Here is an 18,688-nt window from a genome sequence, read left to right on the forward strand (position 1 = left end):
CAGGGTTGAGATTGGGGAGTAGGGATTGCAATCATGCTTTATTATATCACACACACACACACACACACACACACACACACACACACACACACACACACACAGAACAAGCCAACAATAATTATGCTTAAAGTCGAACACACACAAATGCACAATAACACATTATCCAACATACTGTACACAGTTTGAGAAACATCTGTCATGTTGCTCATCAGGCCATGCATTAGCTTCTGATCTACCTGCATCTGACGTTGTCTTTTCACCTCTCCATTCTAACGTGCCCATTCTCTGTTTCTGTAATACATTATATCAGCTATGACCTGCACTCTTGTTATTTACCTGCTTTAGATCCTTTTGGTCAAACTTGGGTGTGTGGTAAGCTATGGTACGGATTTTCTGAGGGAGCTGAAAATGCCATGGTAGTCAAAGTGGTACTGGGCTTTTAGCTGGCATTTTTGTGTGAGATTAGCCTGGTTTGGTAACATTATGGAGTGTGACTAAAAGATTTAAATCTCCCTTTCACCAGCTGGGAACATAAACATTTGTAGTCAACGAAATGATTAACAGCTTAGACTACATCTAAAATTTTCAAAAGGAAATTTAGGAGTTTTGAATTGAGACTTTTTAAATCTGCTTTGCTAACAACATTTAAAACACCCACATTTAAAACAGTCAATATAAAAATATATAATAGAAAAACAACAACTATCTATCTATTTATCTATCTATCTGTCTATATATTGGATTCAAATTGCAAATTTTCTTTGTTGTCCAGCAGCAAGCTTTGATACCGGTGCAGGATTTTGAGGGAAAAGTGAGCCGGCTAAATTGTTTAAACAGTTGTAGCTTATTAGGTGTGTTGAATCACTTTGCCTAAACTATTAGAGCAAATGTATAAACTGCTCTACAATAAAACCACTCTTAGCAGATAGTTTACCATTAATGTTGCAACTTAAGTATGTCTTTTGTAGTAGCACTCTGCTAGCAAAGTGTGAGCAAATCTTACAGATAAGGCTAATGTAATCTGACTATCTTGCACTAGCCTAGCTGGCTAATGCTATTTGTTATTGGCAGGCTTGTCAAGAAGAGTCACTAGTAGGAAACATGGATTAATTTCACTTACACTTTCTGGTATTACGAGACCTTTATATTTTGGCAGATCTTAAAATTTTAAATATGTTAACATGCTACATTTCTACATTTATGTTAACATTTCTCATTATTTACCATATTTCTTAAATTTTCCCAGTGTAAGATGTTTTTACCATCCAGTGGAACATTTCCATATTAATTCTTTCTTTTGGATGCTTGCAGGCTGAAAAAAGTTGTTAAGCTTGCAAATCTGACACCTTTTTGTCTTCTGTTGTTGTTATCATTAATCTCTGGAAGATGCATATTTACACATTAGGTATTAGAAGACATGTTTGTGAGAACTGACAGTGACAAAAGTGTAAAGTTGGAGTGTGAAGTGGATCATGTGGAAAATAACATTTTTATAAAGGATTCTAGGCAAGTGGAAAGACCATCTAGCAAAGCTTGACTTTGACTAAACGGTAAATAAGATGATAGCAATTATGCTAGTTTACTGATGGGTAAAAAAGCTCACTTTGTTTACTGTTCTCACTTGGACATTTGCGTTTTTATATACACCACCTCTGGAAAAAGTCTGGACAATTTCAGAATTCCACTGCATGTGTGAAAGAGGTTTCAAAGCCAAAATTATGTTGGATTAAAAAATAAACTTATTGTACCAAACTTTGTCTGTGTGTATGTGTATGTAAAGGTGTGAGAACATTCTCACCATTTTACTCAAGGTTTTTATATCAAGGCAGAGATAAAAAAGGGTGGAAAGAAACACTGATATGATTTGAGGATGGAACGATGATCGGTAGACTTAACATATTTTGTGTGTGTCTGTGTGTGTATGTGTTTGTCTTGAGAAACCAGTTAACTCTTGGTGACCTTTCCTTGACCTGTCCATGAATCGTTTTGGTTATTTTCACCTCTACACTTCTGCGAGCCTGTAATGATACTAATACTTAATGTGTGTGTTTAAGTGCATAATTGTTCTCTGTGTGTGTTTCATTAGTAAAATTGTTACTAGACTATCTTTACTGTTTTTAGTAGAGTCTTGGAATAGTGTAGCAGTAGGAACCCTGCTGTGTGTGTGGACGTGTGTATCTGTATGTATCAACCTTGCATCCCCATTCCACTTATGGCCTTGCCTTGCTGTTGGCTTTTGGGATGGAGTGGGGGTGGTTGCGGATAGGAAGGGATTCAGTAAGTAGTTGAATCAACCCCTCCTCCCCCTGTGGATCGTAGGACGGTGGGAAAGTTCAAATCTGCTGCTATTTTCTATCTTTTATCAGCCGGGCTTATCGGCTGGCTTTCTCGTCTGCATGCCTGGCTTCAATAGTCCAGGGTCTTAGCTCAGGCTGCATGGTAACTGCTCTCTATCTCCCTCCCTCCAAACACCTCCCCTCTTTACTTCTTCCTTTTTTCTTTTTTGAAAAACCACCTGTTTAGTATTTAGTGTGAGGAAGCCATAACACTTCTTAACCGAGGGTTGATCAGAAGGCTCTCATTTCTGTTTGCCATACTGATGAGGTTTCCTCAGCTCAAATCACTATCACAAATAAGTTACAAGTAAACAACTGCTAAAGTATTTATGAAGTTTGCAATTTTAATTGTCCATATGTGGCAAGATCTAAACTGCATCACGCTATGTAATGTATATAAATTTAATGGGATATCCTGGACAATAAAAGCTTTGAACTTAGTTGTTCTGCACTGCTTAGTTGCATGAAGTGGTACAACTGAATTTGTTTATATAACGTCTTAAATGATAGGTGTTACTTTTTATTTTCAGGTCAGTCTTCATTTTTCACTAATGCATCCATCCAATGCACTTTTTACATACACAAAATACAATACATGGGTCCATAGATTCAAAAGATGTGACATATAAGAAAAGTGCAGCCCTCCTTTTAAAATGTATATTTATTTATTTTATTTTACTTTTTCCAATCTTGTGGAAAGGTTTGCTTGAACAGGCCAGTCAGAATTCTCCTACTTTATAACCCTAACCCCTAACATTTATAGGGTAACTTTATTTATAAATGTATTTAAGTAAGTAAAGTAAAGTAAAGTGTGTTAGGGTTAAATTTACATCTGTGACATGAAAGGTGTATTTTTTATTTATTTGTTGTTGTTATGAAAAATATATCTGGAGCCCCTTACTTTCTTTATCTTAACAAACGTGCTTGCTTGTCTTAATTTTCAGGAATGCAATTCATTTTTTTTTTTTTTTATGTTTTGTTTTTGGTGTATTTAAACTAGTATTTCTCTGTGATGTATGTAGGAGTGGGGCATCCTTGAATAATATGAAACAGTGTGTCAGGGTTAGAGCCTCCGAAGTGCTGCCAGTGAAGCAATGGTTGTGATACTGAATACTAGAGGAATTATTTGATCCAGCACATCATGAGATGTCTCCACACATGTTATGCAGAATGAGTATGAGCTGTTTTGCTAAAAAGAGAACCTTACATCTCAATGAGCTGTAGAGAAACAAAGATGAGAGACCAGATGACGGAGAGAGGTTGAAAAGATTGATAGGATCTCTGTCAAAGGTGATGAAATCTGCTGAAATGCAGCATCTTTAAACTGTTATCACATTGTCTCAGTCATGTGGTTCAGGTTTGACACACTGTTGATGAAACACTGTGGGATGTTCCATTCTTCGACAATAATGTGACCATTTTCCTTTTTTTTTTCTTTTTTTTTTGAGGAAGTTTTTTTCCTGGTATGTAGTTCTGTAGAAATTGAAGAAAGATTTAAAATAGAACTACTTAGCTGTTTCAGCTATATTAACACCCTGAAATATCAAATATACATACATACATATGCAAAAGTCCCCTTTTTTTAAAGAGGCAAAAAAGTTATTTTTTAATAATTTGTCAAGGGGAATTCAAACTTTTGCACTTTTTATTTCATGACTCCTTGCAAATTTTTATTACTTCTGTTGATGAAAGATAAGTTGTACTAGCTGAATGTGCATAATTTCTAATTTAGGTTTATGTTCTGTCTCATAACTGCTTGAAAACTTTGCACACTGCCACTTTCTGATGAAACACAGGTGTATTAATGTAAACCCCACAGCCCAAGGCAGATGATCCACATACAGTCCAGTTAGAACAAGAATAGAGGAAATGTCCGCTCCAACTCTTATCCTAAATATAGTGGTATTGTTAATTAACTAAACAATATATTATTTTGTATATACATATGTTGAAAATGTTTAAAAGTTCTCATGGACTTGGCAGATTTTGGCTCTTTACATTATAACATACCACAAAATAAGCAATGGATTTTGTGTTAAGTACAGATAATTATTCAATCAGCTGTTTAATTTGCTTGCTGATTCCTATCTGTCATACACCATTCTGCTTAAAGTGCTAAGCAAAAACAATATCAAGGTCAGCAAAACCTATTATGTTATGCATGTCCATATATCGTACAATAATTTGATAACGTAATAATCGTGATAGGCCTATTTCCGGGTTTTGTTACACCTTTTATGTACCACCACATTCTTCCTTCGGTCACTATCGAGGAAGTGCAAGGCAACAGGCTTAATATTGGACCAATAAGCAAACACTGTGTACAGGTTGTGCTCATGTGAAGTGCAGTGTCAGAATATCACATTGCACATTTCAGACAGCTTTTGAGACTACTGTTAAAATATGTATTGTGGTATTATCACCACAATACACATTGGCCAGTAGGTAACACAAAGAGTTTGCTTGGTCATTATCATGCCATAGTATGTGATCCAAAGTACTGTGTTTTGGGACAAACTATATATAGGCACAAAAATAATAGGCACAAAAACAGGCTGGTTATTGTTAGGTGAAAATGTGTGGTGTTGCAATACAGAAACAACAATGACTAACATAACAAAATTAAGACTGATCTCAAACAAAGTACAGTACAAAGAGTAGACACAGACTGGTGTCTCTCCTCAAATGGAACTCTGTGAGTTTAGTAATTCATTAGTCTATCATGATAATGCTTGAACTGTCTGTATTGTTCCTGGTCATGAAGTAAATGGTAAATGGTAAATACTCGCTTATATAGCGCTTTTTATCCAAAGCGCTTTACAATGTAGCTTCCCATTCACCCATTCACACACACACTCACACTCACACACCGATGGCAGTGGCTGCCATGCAAGGTGCTCACCTGACCCACCGGGAGCAACTTGGGGTTCAGTGTCTTGCCCAAGGACACTTCAACTTGTAGCCAGGAGCGGGGATTGAACCACTGACCCTGTGGTCCATGGTCAACCCTGTGGCCCTTACCAACTGAGCTACAGCTACCAGAAGTACAGAAGTATGATGACAATTTAGTAGCAATAGTAATTCAGCAGTAATTTTACCAAAACATAAAGTCTGCAGTTTAAAAGAAAGTTTAAAAGAAACGATTATAATTCTTCAAATTATAATCGTTTGACAAAGGTTTTTGTAGCTAGCCCACTGTATGTGTGAGTGGGTACACTATTTGTCGAGTTACAGCTGTAACATGGCAGGACTGATATCAGGTCTGAAGCAACATGCTGTTCAAACATGGAAAGCAGCAGCAGGGAGATTTATTTCAGCGGGCTTGGGCCGGTGAATAGTCCTCCTGAGAGGCGCCAGACTATCAGATATATGCTCTGTGAAGGGGCTCCTGATCCTTTCCTCCAGGGCTAGTTTTTCTCTACAGGGGGCGTGAAGTATGCTCTGCTACTGGACCATCCATCATGGCCATTGCTGATGCAAGGCACTGTGGGTATCCATGGTGCTATAGGGACGGTATCGCTGCTATCTCTTTACCTGTCCTCATTATGCTTAAAGAAGTAAACATCTGTCCTCAGACAAGGATGGAAACTAATTGTTACTCCTGTATGGTGTCATGTCTCTCTCATTCTGTTTCGATTATACTCCATCCCTCCATCCACTGGCTCTATTTGTTTCTCTCCCAAGGTTCAGCCAGTGTCCTACCCTGCTGTCTCCCCAAGACCTTTATCAGGGAGACGCCTGTGCTCATTAAGGAGTTAATTTTCTCACTCCTATCTCTGATTAGTATAGTCAACCTAAAGCACTGTGAATTCTTTAAATTTTCTTCCCTGTTATCAAAAGAGGAGACAGAGAAAAAAGATGGAATGGGGGGATATTTAATCATTTAAGCAGTCTTCCTGGGGAGCCAGATTTCTCTCTCTCCCTTTCTTTTTTTCTCTTCCCAGTAATGTAAAGAAATCTAGCTGAAAGCTGGCCCAGCTCAGTAATTCAGTTTTTAAAGCATGAGGATGGAGGAAAGGGAAGGAGGGAGGAGGTGGTTGGGGGCGGCAGTGGTGGTGGCAGGATAGGGAGGGAAGAGAGAAGGAAAGGAAAAAAAAAAACGACTTGATGAAATTCCGCTATCAGCTCCGAACCAATATGCAAAATATCTCGCTGGAAATCAAATAGCTATTATGTTTTCATTTCCACGTCGGCGTATTTGCTTAATGAAGAGGAGACAGATCAGACCGGCAGAGAGAGTCTGCAGGAGCCGATAACCGCCAACGGCTCCCAGCTATCCGCACAGAGTGACGCTCCCAGTCACTACGCTTTTTCACTGAAAAAAAAGAAGAGAAAAAGTGATGGAGGGAAGGGAAGGAAAGAGAAAGAGAGAGGGAAGGTGATGGAGTATAAGGGATGGAGAAAGGGGACAGAGAATAAGAAAGAGAGGTGGTGGTGGGGGGAGGTTAAGAGGGGAAGAGGAACTGAGAGATAATGATAGAAAGACAGAATATAAAGAGCGAGTGCATACTGCAATGGAGAGAGAGGAGGGAAGAGAGAAGAGACAGAGACTGAGAGAATTTTGAGTTTAAGAGGTGTACAGAGCTGAAAAATCGAAAGTCTAAAACTGCATGGAATTTTTTTATTAAAACATCATGTTTGGTCAGCTGGAGTTAGCTGATGTTTTTTTCATCCCATCCCTGTAACACTGCACTTCAATCGTTTTTACTAGCCTTAGAGTATATATTTTGGTTAAAGGCTCATATGGGAATGTTTTACTTTTTTTCATTTATCTGCATGCATTTCCTCTTTTATTTTTGCATATTTATTCTGTTTCTTTAGTCTGTGTATTTCTTTACACTGTTGGGAGGGGCTTTTTGTTTCATGGGGACATGATGGCAAACCTGCTGTGGCATGGAATAAATTAAAATGTTTCTGTGTGATGCAAATAATTATACAGACATGTTTTTGCACAGATGCTGTGATTATGTAAATAAACACAAAATGTGGAGGTTCCATTACAGTTTAGATGATACGTGATATGTGAATCACTCTTGATTTAAACTGACGCTGCCAAGTGTGCATAACAGTATAATTCAGTTCTAAAAATAAGGATAGTAAGAATGTTAAGACAATACAAAAATACCAAAAGCCCATTCACATCTACAGTAGTGTTGGGTTTTGTTCTGGGTTTTTCTCAATGCTGGTACCAGCATTGTAACTAGTACCAGCTCTGGTAACTAAACAATTACTGAACTAATAGTCTAAGTACAAAAAAATTAAGTTCTGTGACATAAACGAACCGCTTATTTTATTTTGAAAGCATATTTGAACTTCGAACTGACCAACAAACCGAATAACCTCTTTGCCTGCGCACTATGGGGGTCACACAAGCCTCTGAACACTGCATGCCTCTGCTAGTGTATCCCATACATTGCCAGGAGCTGCTTTGTTGCATGATCAGTGATGTAATCCATTCCAGCAAAACAAAGCCACACTTTAAACTGCTTAGTTTTAGGCATTAAAAATTTTGGGTAAGTTGGCTACTAGAAAACTGTTGACACCCCCTAATATCAATCCAGTTAGCGTACAGTGACAGCATTTACAATGACAAGAAAATGTTGGTGAATTATTTAAAATTTTCTGGGTTTCTGCATAAATTAGTCATGAAATGTAATTTGATCTTCACCAAAGACACCTATAAACAAACCAACACAATATTTCTAACCTGAAAAAAAACACAATTGTGATCTTCCATATCTTTATTGATCATATCCATTAATTTCTGATATGTATGTGTGTGTTTTAATTGACCAATTGTTTTGACTGTAATATGAAACCCATTTTTCAAGTTCAACTGTGTTTCTCCAAAAGACGCTCTCTAACAGTGGTGGAGTGCTGTGTGGTCAGTATTGTATGGTTCCTTTTTTTTTCACTTATTGACTAAGTTGTGTTTGTAGCAATTTAAAAATAGCGGATTTGCTCAGAAATCACCCTATTTAAGAGTGGTTATCATAAATGTGGGGGTTTACAGAATTACAGTATATTAAGAGTATTCAGCAATTGGTAGCATCATTACTTTGTAATTTCTGTAGGCACTGCTGTAGTAGATAGACCTACTCATTATTGAGTGGGTCTATCTATACTATACTCTATACAATACTATTGACACTAATATAAACTATAGGGTTAGTTCCTACAGTAATATCACATTCCTTTCTTATGAAGGGGAAAATATTTGACAACTTTCCCTCTTTTTTTTGAACTAAGACAATGATAGATCTTTTGTGAAGTTTCCACCATCCATCATGTGAAGGAAATGGCTCAAGGCTGCTGTAGTAATAGACATATTTTGTTTGACTTTCAATGCACACACAGTTCCTCTACATGAGTAACGTCCACCCCGTCCAGCTGCTCTCAAAGGTAATCGTCACTTTTGTTGGTTTGTCAAGTCTGTGTGGAATTTTACAGTCCTCGAATGAAGAGCTTTACCTGTTTATCAGTACATCAACAGAAATTGAGTATTGATTATTTATTGCAATAATTTCTATAAGGCTAAAGTTTAAGGCTAAACATAGTAAATGGTCTGCTTATACAGGTTAACTGCTTTACAATGCTGCTTCTCATTCACCCATTCACACACACACACTAATGATGCGAGTTGCCATGTAAGGTGCGCACCTGACCCACAAGGTGCAACTTAGGGTTCAGTGTCCTGCCCAAGGACATTTTGACATAGGCAGGATGGATTGAGGGGGTAAAACCACTGACCCAGTGGTCCACAGAGAGCTATCTCACCAAATGAGCTACAACTGCCGATGGGAAGTCACTGCATTCTGTATATGTTTCTGTGCTCAACTGTTGACTGGAGCATTTTGAGGCATTTTGAACTACTTCCTAGTTGCAGTCCTTGCTTTAGTCACAGATTCGGTAACAGCTGATCCCAATTGCAGTTTACAAGTATTCCTCTTTTATGGAACATTATGAACATTTAAAGCATATTTTTTATTTATTTGCCATTTTATGTAGCCAGTCAGTACAACAATGAGTCAGAACAGGACAGGGTGAAGCTGCTTTTAACTGCAATGTTGCACACAGATGTACCCAACTTTCTGATGCAACTTTCAAATCTGAATGGAAAACTGTTTTACTATGCCCATGATTAGGTGGTTTCTCTAATATAGTTTATTCCATTACAGTATAACTGTTTCTGATTTGTATATATTTTATTTTATTTGTCTTATTTTTTTAAAGATGTGTGGGATGGTCAGTGAAACCCAGGTATACAGTATCATGCAGGTTGAAAATATCAAGTGAGTCTCCTCCGTCCAGAGTAACCAACAGTTGTTCGCAGGCCAGATCCAAAAGTCTTGTGAGAAGAAGCACATATTTATTGAAGTTGAATATAACCGATCAATATCTACGAGGATGGGTGCTCTTTGTGTGAGGGGTGATAGTAGGAAACATTGGCCGTGGAGCTGTGTCAAGAGCACATACAGCCTGAAGGAAATGTTGTTTAAAGTACAAAGTTGATTTGACACTTTTAATAAGTGTTTCCTCAATAGTGGGTAATTCTCTTCACTCTGATCAATAAGTGGCTCCTCTCCAGTGCGTGACTCTTTGTCAGGTACCTTTGCTTTCTCTTTTGAGAGAGAGCTCACACAATCCCCTCTCCTCGTCATTCTCGCCCCCTTTCTTTTTCTAAATATCCTCTTTTAATGTTTCTCTTTACAAGTCTGTGATTTTTTCCTGATACAAGTTTGCCCCCCTTTCTCACACACACACACACACACACACACACACACACACACACACACACACACACACACACACACACACACACATCTCTTGCTTTTAGCTCTAATGTATTTTTTTGTGCAGTGGGTTATTAGCGTGAGAGCATCGAGGCTTGCGTCTGTTTAATCAGGCTTGTTGAGCACGCAGGTTTGATGTGTGTTGTCTCTGTATTTAATCAGCGAGCTGTGAGCTGCAGGTTTGATGTGGACGGAGAGTTAATAAAGCAGTATCTTCTGTGCCTTCATCAGCTGCAGCACTTTGTTCTGCCTCTCCTCGCTCCTCCAAGACAGACAGCTGTAGTCTCTGCACTGGAGCTCCACTACTGCTCTACCTCCGCATTTGTCTTGGTCTCATCTTGCTGGTGGATTGAATTCTTTTTCAGTCAAATTGAACTTGTAATTTTATTTCAAGTCCAGACTTTTCTCAATTTTTCCACAATTTATAGATTTTTTTCCCCAGAAATACCTTAAAATATCTTAGTTTCTTTATTATGTTAGAAGAGGAATTTTTTTTTACTTTTTGTACAAAAGGTCCATAGGTCCTTAAATTGGAATCCTCAGCTTTTTAAAGGAAAAACAGGAAACCGTCAGAACAGTGAAGCTGCAACTAGAAACTGATTAGTATTCTTGTTTAGAATGATTCTAATGTATTGCTTTGTCAATCAGCCAGGTCAATACCAATTGGTTTCTGTTGCAGTTAAGTGACCTACATATCAATTCAGTTAGTAGACCTTCACAAAGTAACAAATATGAAACACTACCTGGTTTGTTTTTGTTGCTTTTGTTTTAGGTTCACTTATACATGAATACATGTTGAGTGCACATAAATTGTGTCTGTTACCATCAAAACCATCAGGTACTGAACCTTGAGGACTTTGGAACTTTGGAACATATTCACTTTATTTAATAAACTCTTATAAACTTATACATGTACACATTTGAATACATGCACAGAACAAGGAGCCCCAGTCAGTTCCACTGAAAGGAAGCTTCAGGAAGCAATATTTTATGAGTAAAACCAGAAAGAATGTTTATGGTAATAAACAACTGTGAAAAAAAGTTGAATCCTATATGCAATTAAAACAAAAATAATAAGGAAAAGAAGGTATTAGTTCACAGCTGTTGCATACAGTATTTTAATCTCGAAACTGCTATGTAAAGGTTTGTAAACTGCACAGAAAAATTAATCAAAAACGCAATTGCTTTAGTTTCGAGGAACTGGTGTGAACAAGTACTTCTTGGATTTCATCTTTCAACATTTCATTTAGTTTTATTTGCCCAAGGACCATTTGTTAAAAATGAATAAATGTAAGCTTTAGGGTTTTTTTCATTGACAATTTAGATCCTGCTTCTGTAGTTCACATCCTAGAAAGTGCATTTGTGCTGTTGGATAAGTCTCAACTTAATTGATGTCCCTCCTACAGAGATACACATGCGGGTTATGCCTTTTTATTATTTCTCCATCTTTTGAATGAGTTCAGTCCAATTTTCCTGTGGATATCCCACTGTAACAATTAATAAAGCTTTAACTTTTAAACTGGCAAATGAAGTAGAATGTGGCACACTTATCACACAGGCCCGGCTATCCTTTCTGCCAACTATCCGAGACAGGACGAGAAGGGGAAATAAAGAATATTTCTCCTTGGATAAAAGAAGGGAAAAAGTAGAGCTGAAACTTTTCCGCTCCATTTGATGTCTGAAAGCAGTGATGCAGCGATTGATTCATTAAACCAGAGCCGTAATGAGGAAAGAAATCATAATTCAAACTTACATTTTAAACAGGAAATATAATTGGAATTTTATACAGAGAAGTCCCTTTGTACAATTATGATTAAAGTAAAATTAATTGTATGAAAATGTTCTTATAGATACTGAAAATTAGATCTAGCAAAGCTCAGGCAACATAGACCTAATTCTAAAAATATTGTGTACAGGATCGATCTTTTTTTTTCTCTTTCTCCTCTATTTTTTTAATGAAGGTCCAAATTTAGCTGTGTTAATTTTATCTGAAATTAGAGTGAACCATGCAGGCGTAGAAGTTGAAATTAGCCTAAAGATGTTTCATTTACAAAGACAGAAACACTTTGTCAGCCGCCGATTGTTTCCCAGCATTATCTCTGCCTGCTTTTAATTGCTTTGGAAGTGAAATTAACAGAATTAGAAAAATTGCCTCTCCCTTTTTCTACAAGCTTCTTTATTCACGGGTATTGTTGTGTGCTTTGTATAGATTATAGACTTCTTTTGTTCCAGTATTGTAAATATATACGCCCCCAGTCACGGCTTTAGCTCGGAAACAATCCCTTTAATTTGTTCAACACAACCTAATGGAAATTAATTTACAACCTGTCTGGAATGAGAGAGAAAGGCGGAAAAATAAATCCTGATGTCCACTCAGTGTTTTATTCTGATTTTATTCTGATTCAGTTACACAAGATGACTTTCTAGTACATCATCATTATGTATGGGAATTGTTTTGTCCCTCAGGACTCTGTAGCATACCCACAATTTAACATGTTCTCTTTTGCTCTAGCACTCTAATCCTCTTAAAAGAAATGGCTACCATGAATTTATAATTCTATCGTAGTATGCTCTTGGGACCTGCGAATTAAGCATGTCATCCGATGCAGATGAACAAAATGCCTTTTATAATAAGCAAGCCTTGAACCGCTAATAACTCGAACTCTTGTTTTTGATTCAGAAAAAGAACTGCCAAAAAATGTGACACTATAATTAGGTTTAGATCTCTTAATGTCGCATTAAAGCAGACCCATGTATTGCTCTTATGGAAAGGAGTATTATTAATGAAGCAATTTTTAAAAAGTCATATTAAATCCATATTAACTGACTCAGTTTTTTTGGATGTAATCTTCAAACAGGCTAAAATAGATCAAAAGTATGTATAATTACTATGGTCAGCAGGGATTATGAAACTGTAATTGATACAGATCAGCCCTGCACTAATCACTCTTTTAGCTACAATTTTAGGTATACTGTAATTTGGCTCTAAGGTCCCCCTTGGCTCTTTGCTATTAATCTTCTGGATTAGATCGTTCAGCGTGTCCAATTCTTGGAACCATTTTTTGAATGACTCCAGTAAAAAAAATTGGATCAGTGTATTTAGGGTATTTTTCCATACTTACAGTACATACTGCAGATATATAATCATAAGTAGTTTGTTAAACTTCCTTTTAATTTTTCACCTCCTCGCACTAGTCTGTTTAGGCTTGAGGCCTTATAATGAGATTAAATTCACACACACATTTCTATGGTGTTCTGTACTTTAGCAGGTTTTTTGCTAATTATATATATGCATTTTGTGTCAAGACAACAACCTTGTTCAATTTGTGTATTTAAACGTATAACGTGCAGTTTGTCTATTATTCCTTGTTTTCTAAGTTGGGTGCTTTCAAATTCTATTACAATCAGGTTACTTCCTGTTTGGTGTACTGCTAAGAACCAACATTGAGGAGAAACGCAGTTAATTTGACTGATATTCATAAAGATTATGATGATCCTTTTCCCTCTTTTTCCTGCAGGTTCTCTTGGAGATCTTGATGGCGTAGAGGAAAACACACCTGACAACCTCAGCCTATCAGGAGAAGAGGGCGGATTCTCGGACCCAGAGGATTCAGCAGAGGGAGACACCACCAGCCCACCTCTGTGCATGCCACTATACAATGAAGGTGAGATAAAGATGAAAAGTCATCCAAAACAGAACATTAGCATAGAAATCAATAATAAATTAGATTTAGAGAAAGTGAAGTTATTTCAAGCTGTGTTAGCTGTTGGTTCCAACCATAAAAAGCTTAATTTGAATTCAGCCTCGGACATTGCCCAGTATGGCGTTTCAAACTTGTAACACACAGCAGGAGATCCCCTGAGTAAGAACCATCCTCACATGTGAAATTCTGCTCCTTTTCTGTGTGCAGTTAGCGTGCACAGGAGATACAACGTGGTATAGAAGCTGTGAAGCTGTGCATTTTGTTTCACATCGAAGGTTCTATCACTTGATTACAACAGCAGTCAAGTGATAGAAATGTCATCAACATGCCCACTCGCTCGCTTTTAATCCTCCAGACAATAGGACAGAACAGTGTGCTACACACACAAGCTCATAAACAAAATACAAACATTGTAATAGGGTGCTTGAAGGAGAACGTCCGGATAATGTCGGCAGCGTTTCACTGTGACATTTTCCTTCACACATGCACCCCATTCTAAACAAGTCAGAATAATGTCAGAATTTCAGTGCATGTGTGAAAGCGGCTTTATTGAGATTTTGGAGTTGCAATGAGACCTTCTAAATATGAAAATACTACAGACAACATGGGGGTGTTAATTACCATAAAAGTGGTTGGTCAGGGAGACCAAATTTATTGAAGGACATTCAGCACAGGCTTTTGATCAGGATATTGAATGACACAAAGATCCCACTGAAACGCTGGGTTCAGTTGGTGGAAGTTCACAATTTGATGAAATATTTCTACAGTGTCCTCCCATTCATTCTTATCTAATAACACAATCATGAAAGGTAAAAAAAAAAACAAACATTTTACATACATTTTTGTGTGTTAATAGTATTTTTGATATTATTACCGCAATGATAGCCATACATGAAAAAATGTATCAACTTAATGATTTTTGCAAATAGCCCAGGTGTCTAGTTGACTGGCAGTTGTTAGTGGTTATTTCCAGATTTATCTCCTCATCAAGAAAAAAAGTCTTTTTATCCATCAACTGAAGTCTAGCAGTTATCTGTCAGGAGACAGTTAAAGTAACTGGAGACAACAAAACTGTAAAAGCATTATGTGGTTGCAGCTTTCCATATGCAACTCTATTGTGTCTCAACAAATAAAGAATTCACCAGGTTCATCTAGGCTCCAGTGAATCTGCCCCCTTATGCACCTCTTATCCTTAGCCTCCCCCATGTACCAGGTGATAGCAGAGTTTTCAGTCATATTCTTTTGACGTATTCAAGATTTCACTAGCTGTGTTTTTCTTAATCTCAAAAATTCCTGCTCTTGTGAAATTTTGGGGCTGGAAGTGATAAGCGTCTGTTGGTTGGCTTGGTTTGATAAACCCATGGAAATTCTGTCAGGTGCTAATCGAGACAAGATTAGAGATTAGCTGAAGTTTGTGTGTGTGTGTGTGTGTGTGTGTGTGTGTTTGCGCTTGAGGTAAGGGGTGGGTTTTGTGCTTGTATAGGACTGTATAAGAAGAAGATGAGAGAACTGTGAAGACTGCACATATGTGCAGGTTTGTCTGTTGATTGCCAAGCAACTTGGTGTCTTTGTTCCTTTTATTTGTGTGTGTACGTGTGTGTGTTTAGCCTTTTGCCCACACCTCCCTCCCCCATTACCCTTTTGGCCCTCTCTCTTTCTTTCTCCCCTCCCTCTCTCTTTCTCACGCCCCCTCTGTCTCTTTCTTTCTCTCCATCTCTCTTTCTCTTGCCCTCTCTCTTTCTACCCCCCTTCTCTTTCTCTCCTTTCCTCTGTTTCTTTCTTCTCTCTGTCTCTCTCTCTTTCTCTCCCACCCTTCTCTCTCTTTCTCCCCCCCCTCTCCTGTGGGGTTCCTCGGTTGCCCAGCACTGCTATTATCAGTTCTCTGTAAATCAGCCATGTTTGACGAACCTGCTCTTTCAACCTGGGATCAATACCAGGTCTTTATCTGGCCAGCACTGGCTAATAAAGGCAAGGCCTCTTATCCACCATCTGGAAGAGAAAGACACACACACACACACACACACACACAGGTGATAACTGCCCTGATAACTTTAGCAAGAAAAATACATTCTACCGCTACTAGGACCCAAGCACTTTGCTCCTTAACATCCCCTCCTCAAAAGTGACAGAGAGAGCCAGTATATAATTGCAAATACAGTGGATCATCACACATACAGTCTGCACACACAGACAACTTTACTGATGAAGACTGGAGCATCTGTTCAGTATGTCTCTCTTTTGTGGTGTTTTTTTAACCTCCTTCTTCTCAGAAGTGTTCTACAGTTGCAGTGGCGCGCCGAAACAACCGAAGTTCCTTTTTTCATAACAAGGCAATCAAACTTATACATCACAGGAAACCTGATAAAAATCCACTTCTGGGCTGATTAGTCAGTATGTTACCTCGTTTTGACCCATAATTGTCGTGCCCTTGTTTGAGCCAATCAGAATGATTTTTGTAAACCACTATTTTTTTTCTCCATCAGAATCTGATTGGTGATGATAGATAAAATGTATGTGTGTGTATGTCTGTCTTTGTGTGTGTTGCATAAACAGACAGATGACAGAGGTTATAGACTGTTCCTGCTTTATCATAATGGACAGTTAGTGGGCTATATGTATGCACTGTTGTTTAAATTAATAGTTGGCAATTAGTTTAGCAATTGTTAAGAGATTACTAACCCATTTATACTTTTTTCAGCTTTTCTAATGTAATAATGCCGCTTTTCTCTTTTTGTATTTGAAATGTATTAGAAATGTTTTTATCTTTGAATTAAAAGAATAACTTGGGTAATTTTCTACATACTTTTTTCTAGAAAAGTTCCTGAAATAATTCTGCATGTATTGTACTACTGGCCATGTGTCAGTAGTAAGGACAGTGCACGTGGCCTGTCTGCAGAAGACCTGTCACACAAAAAAAAAACATTTGGTAAATAATGAAATAAAAAACAGGATAAAGGAGGACCTGAACTGTTAAGCAGGTAAACTCCTATATCAAACAAAAATGGGGGAAAAAATGCGTTTGTCTTCTCAGTCCTCAAACACAGTGTTGTTGAAGGAAGACATGATGCAGCACAGTAGTAAATGTGAGAATGGTGGCAACATGTCATAACTTTTGAGATGTGTTGTTGGCTACAAATTAAAAATGAGCAAATAATAAATAACAAAATTAGCTGTTTTGTGTAGTGTAAGAGTTGCTCAGTTGGTTTGGCCATTAATCGCAGGGTTGGCAGTTCGCAGCCTGACTCCCCCTTGCAAATTAAGGTGCAGACCACATGTTCCACTATGGTGATGCTGGGAAATGTGATAAGTTGAAATAGAAGACAGTCAAAATTTTTTTTTTTTTCAACATGCCCTATGTTGTGTTTGCAATCTGTTTTCAAATAATTTGCAAATCATTACTTTCTATTTATTTACCTTTTGGTGTCCCAACTTTTCTGCATATACAGGTTTGTCTGCATAAGGACTGGTGAAAATCGCACTAATTTTATTAGTTATTCTTTATGTAATGTCTTTTAGTCTAATGCATGTCTGACAGAACAAATATGCAAAATTTTTTATCAATATGCATAAATAACTTGTGCAGTGTATTTTACACTTCTGACTTGCAGTTTGTGTCAGTTTGTTTGTATTGATTTTGTGCTTGTAAGTTGCAGCAACACTGTATAAATCCAGTGTAGACTCAAACAAATATTATTTCTCTACACATAGCGAAGACTTGAAGTGGCATGTCTGGGTTTTCCTATTTCCTCTGTGCTGCCCAAATGACCAACATAGATGTTTGAGTACTTTCAAAATGTTGAACTAAATGTTTGTGAACATATTTAAATAAATGGTGCAAAAGACAAAAGGCAGCATTGAAATGAGCCAGAAGAGAAGCAGAAATGTTAGGAGGAGAGATTGTCGGGTGACTTTGCCCTGCAGGTGTGACAGGGGAAGTTCAGCTTATCAGATTGATGGAGACTGTCTCGCTACGGGGGGAGGGAATGCAGGAAAGAGAGAGAGGAGGAGGTTTGGCAGAAAAGTGTCTGTCGACTCCTCCTGATACCTGCCTCCCTGTCTGAGATGATATGGGAGATAATATTGATAATATTAAACTCAATAACTGTGTCTCCAGTTCCCCTCCCTAGCTCCAGCCCCTGCAGGATAAAATCAATGTGCCATTCAATGTGATTTATAGCTGAAAATAATGGCACTGTTTAGTAAGGGGGGAGGTGTGTGTGTGTGTGTGTATGTGTGTGTGTGTAGAGGTTGTTCTGCTTGCTTCAGAATGTGTACAGTATGTTGCCGTGTATGAGTGTTTGCATGTGGACGAGGTTAAAAGGTGGACCTAATGTGAAGATGGATGCTCTGTGGGTGTGTGCTTGTGTGTGTGTGTTGATTTATTTGACAATGCAGATCTTGCAACTGTTACATTAATAACAACGGAGTGTGAGGGCGTCACATGGTTATGGGGCGTTTATAACTGGTATCGATTGGAAGCTATCGCTGTTTATCAGAGTGGGAATGCAAGGGTAAACACAGTCTTTTATGCAGACAGCTGAGGTGTTATCAGGTGGTGGCTGAAGACAGGGTGGGATTTGTGGAAGGAGAAAGCAGAAAACAGGACCAGAAAGGACAGCAAGGAAGAAGGAAGTGGAAAAGGAATGCAGAAAAAATGAGGAGAGCAAGAGATTGAGCTGCTTTTTAAATATCTCACAGCAGTTACATTAATAAAAGTATCATTTTAACATTTGTTGTTTTTTTTACACATCAAGACTTTTAGTATTAGTATAAGAGCAGTAAACTTATGCTATACAAATTCAGAGTGTCCCTTATGACTGTATTGTGTTTGACCAGCTGTATTCCAGGATTTTAT

At 37.8% G+C, this 18,688-nt stretch overlaps 1 protein-coding gene across 2 annotated transcripts in view; it reads left to right on the forward strand.

Moving 5' to 3' along the window:
- The window catches only part of zfpm1 (zinc finger protein, FOG family member 1), a 98,817-nt gene that overhangs the window by 32,267 nt on the left and 47,862 nt on the right, over nucleotides 1–18,688 (forward strand). For both annotated transcript variants that reach the window (XM_067501392.1, XM_067501391.1), the window contains exon 2: nucleotides 13,648–13,794. In XM_067501392.1, the coding sequence (XP_067357493.1) occupies nucleotides 13,648–13,794 (147 nt within the window). The remainder of the gene's footprint in view (nucleotides 1–13,647; nucleotides 13,795–18,688) is intronic.

This window comes from Channa argus, chromosome 4, assembly GCF_033026475.1.
Source record: "Channa argus isolate prfri chromosome 4, Channa argus male v1.0, whole genome shotgun sequence".
Classification (NCBI taxonomy): domain Eukaryota; kingdom Metazoa; phylum Chordata; class Actinopteri; order Anabantiformes; family Channidae; genus Channa; species Channa argus.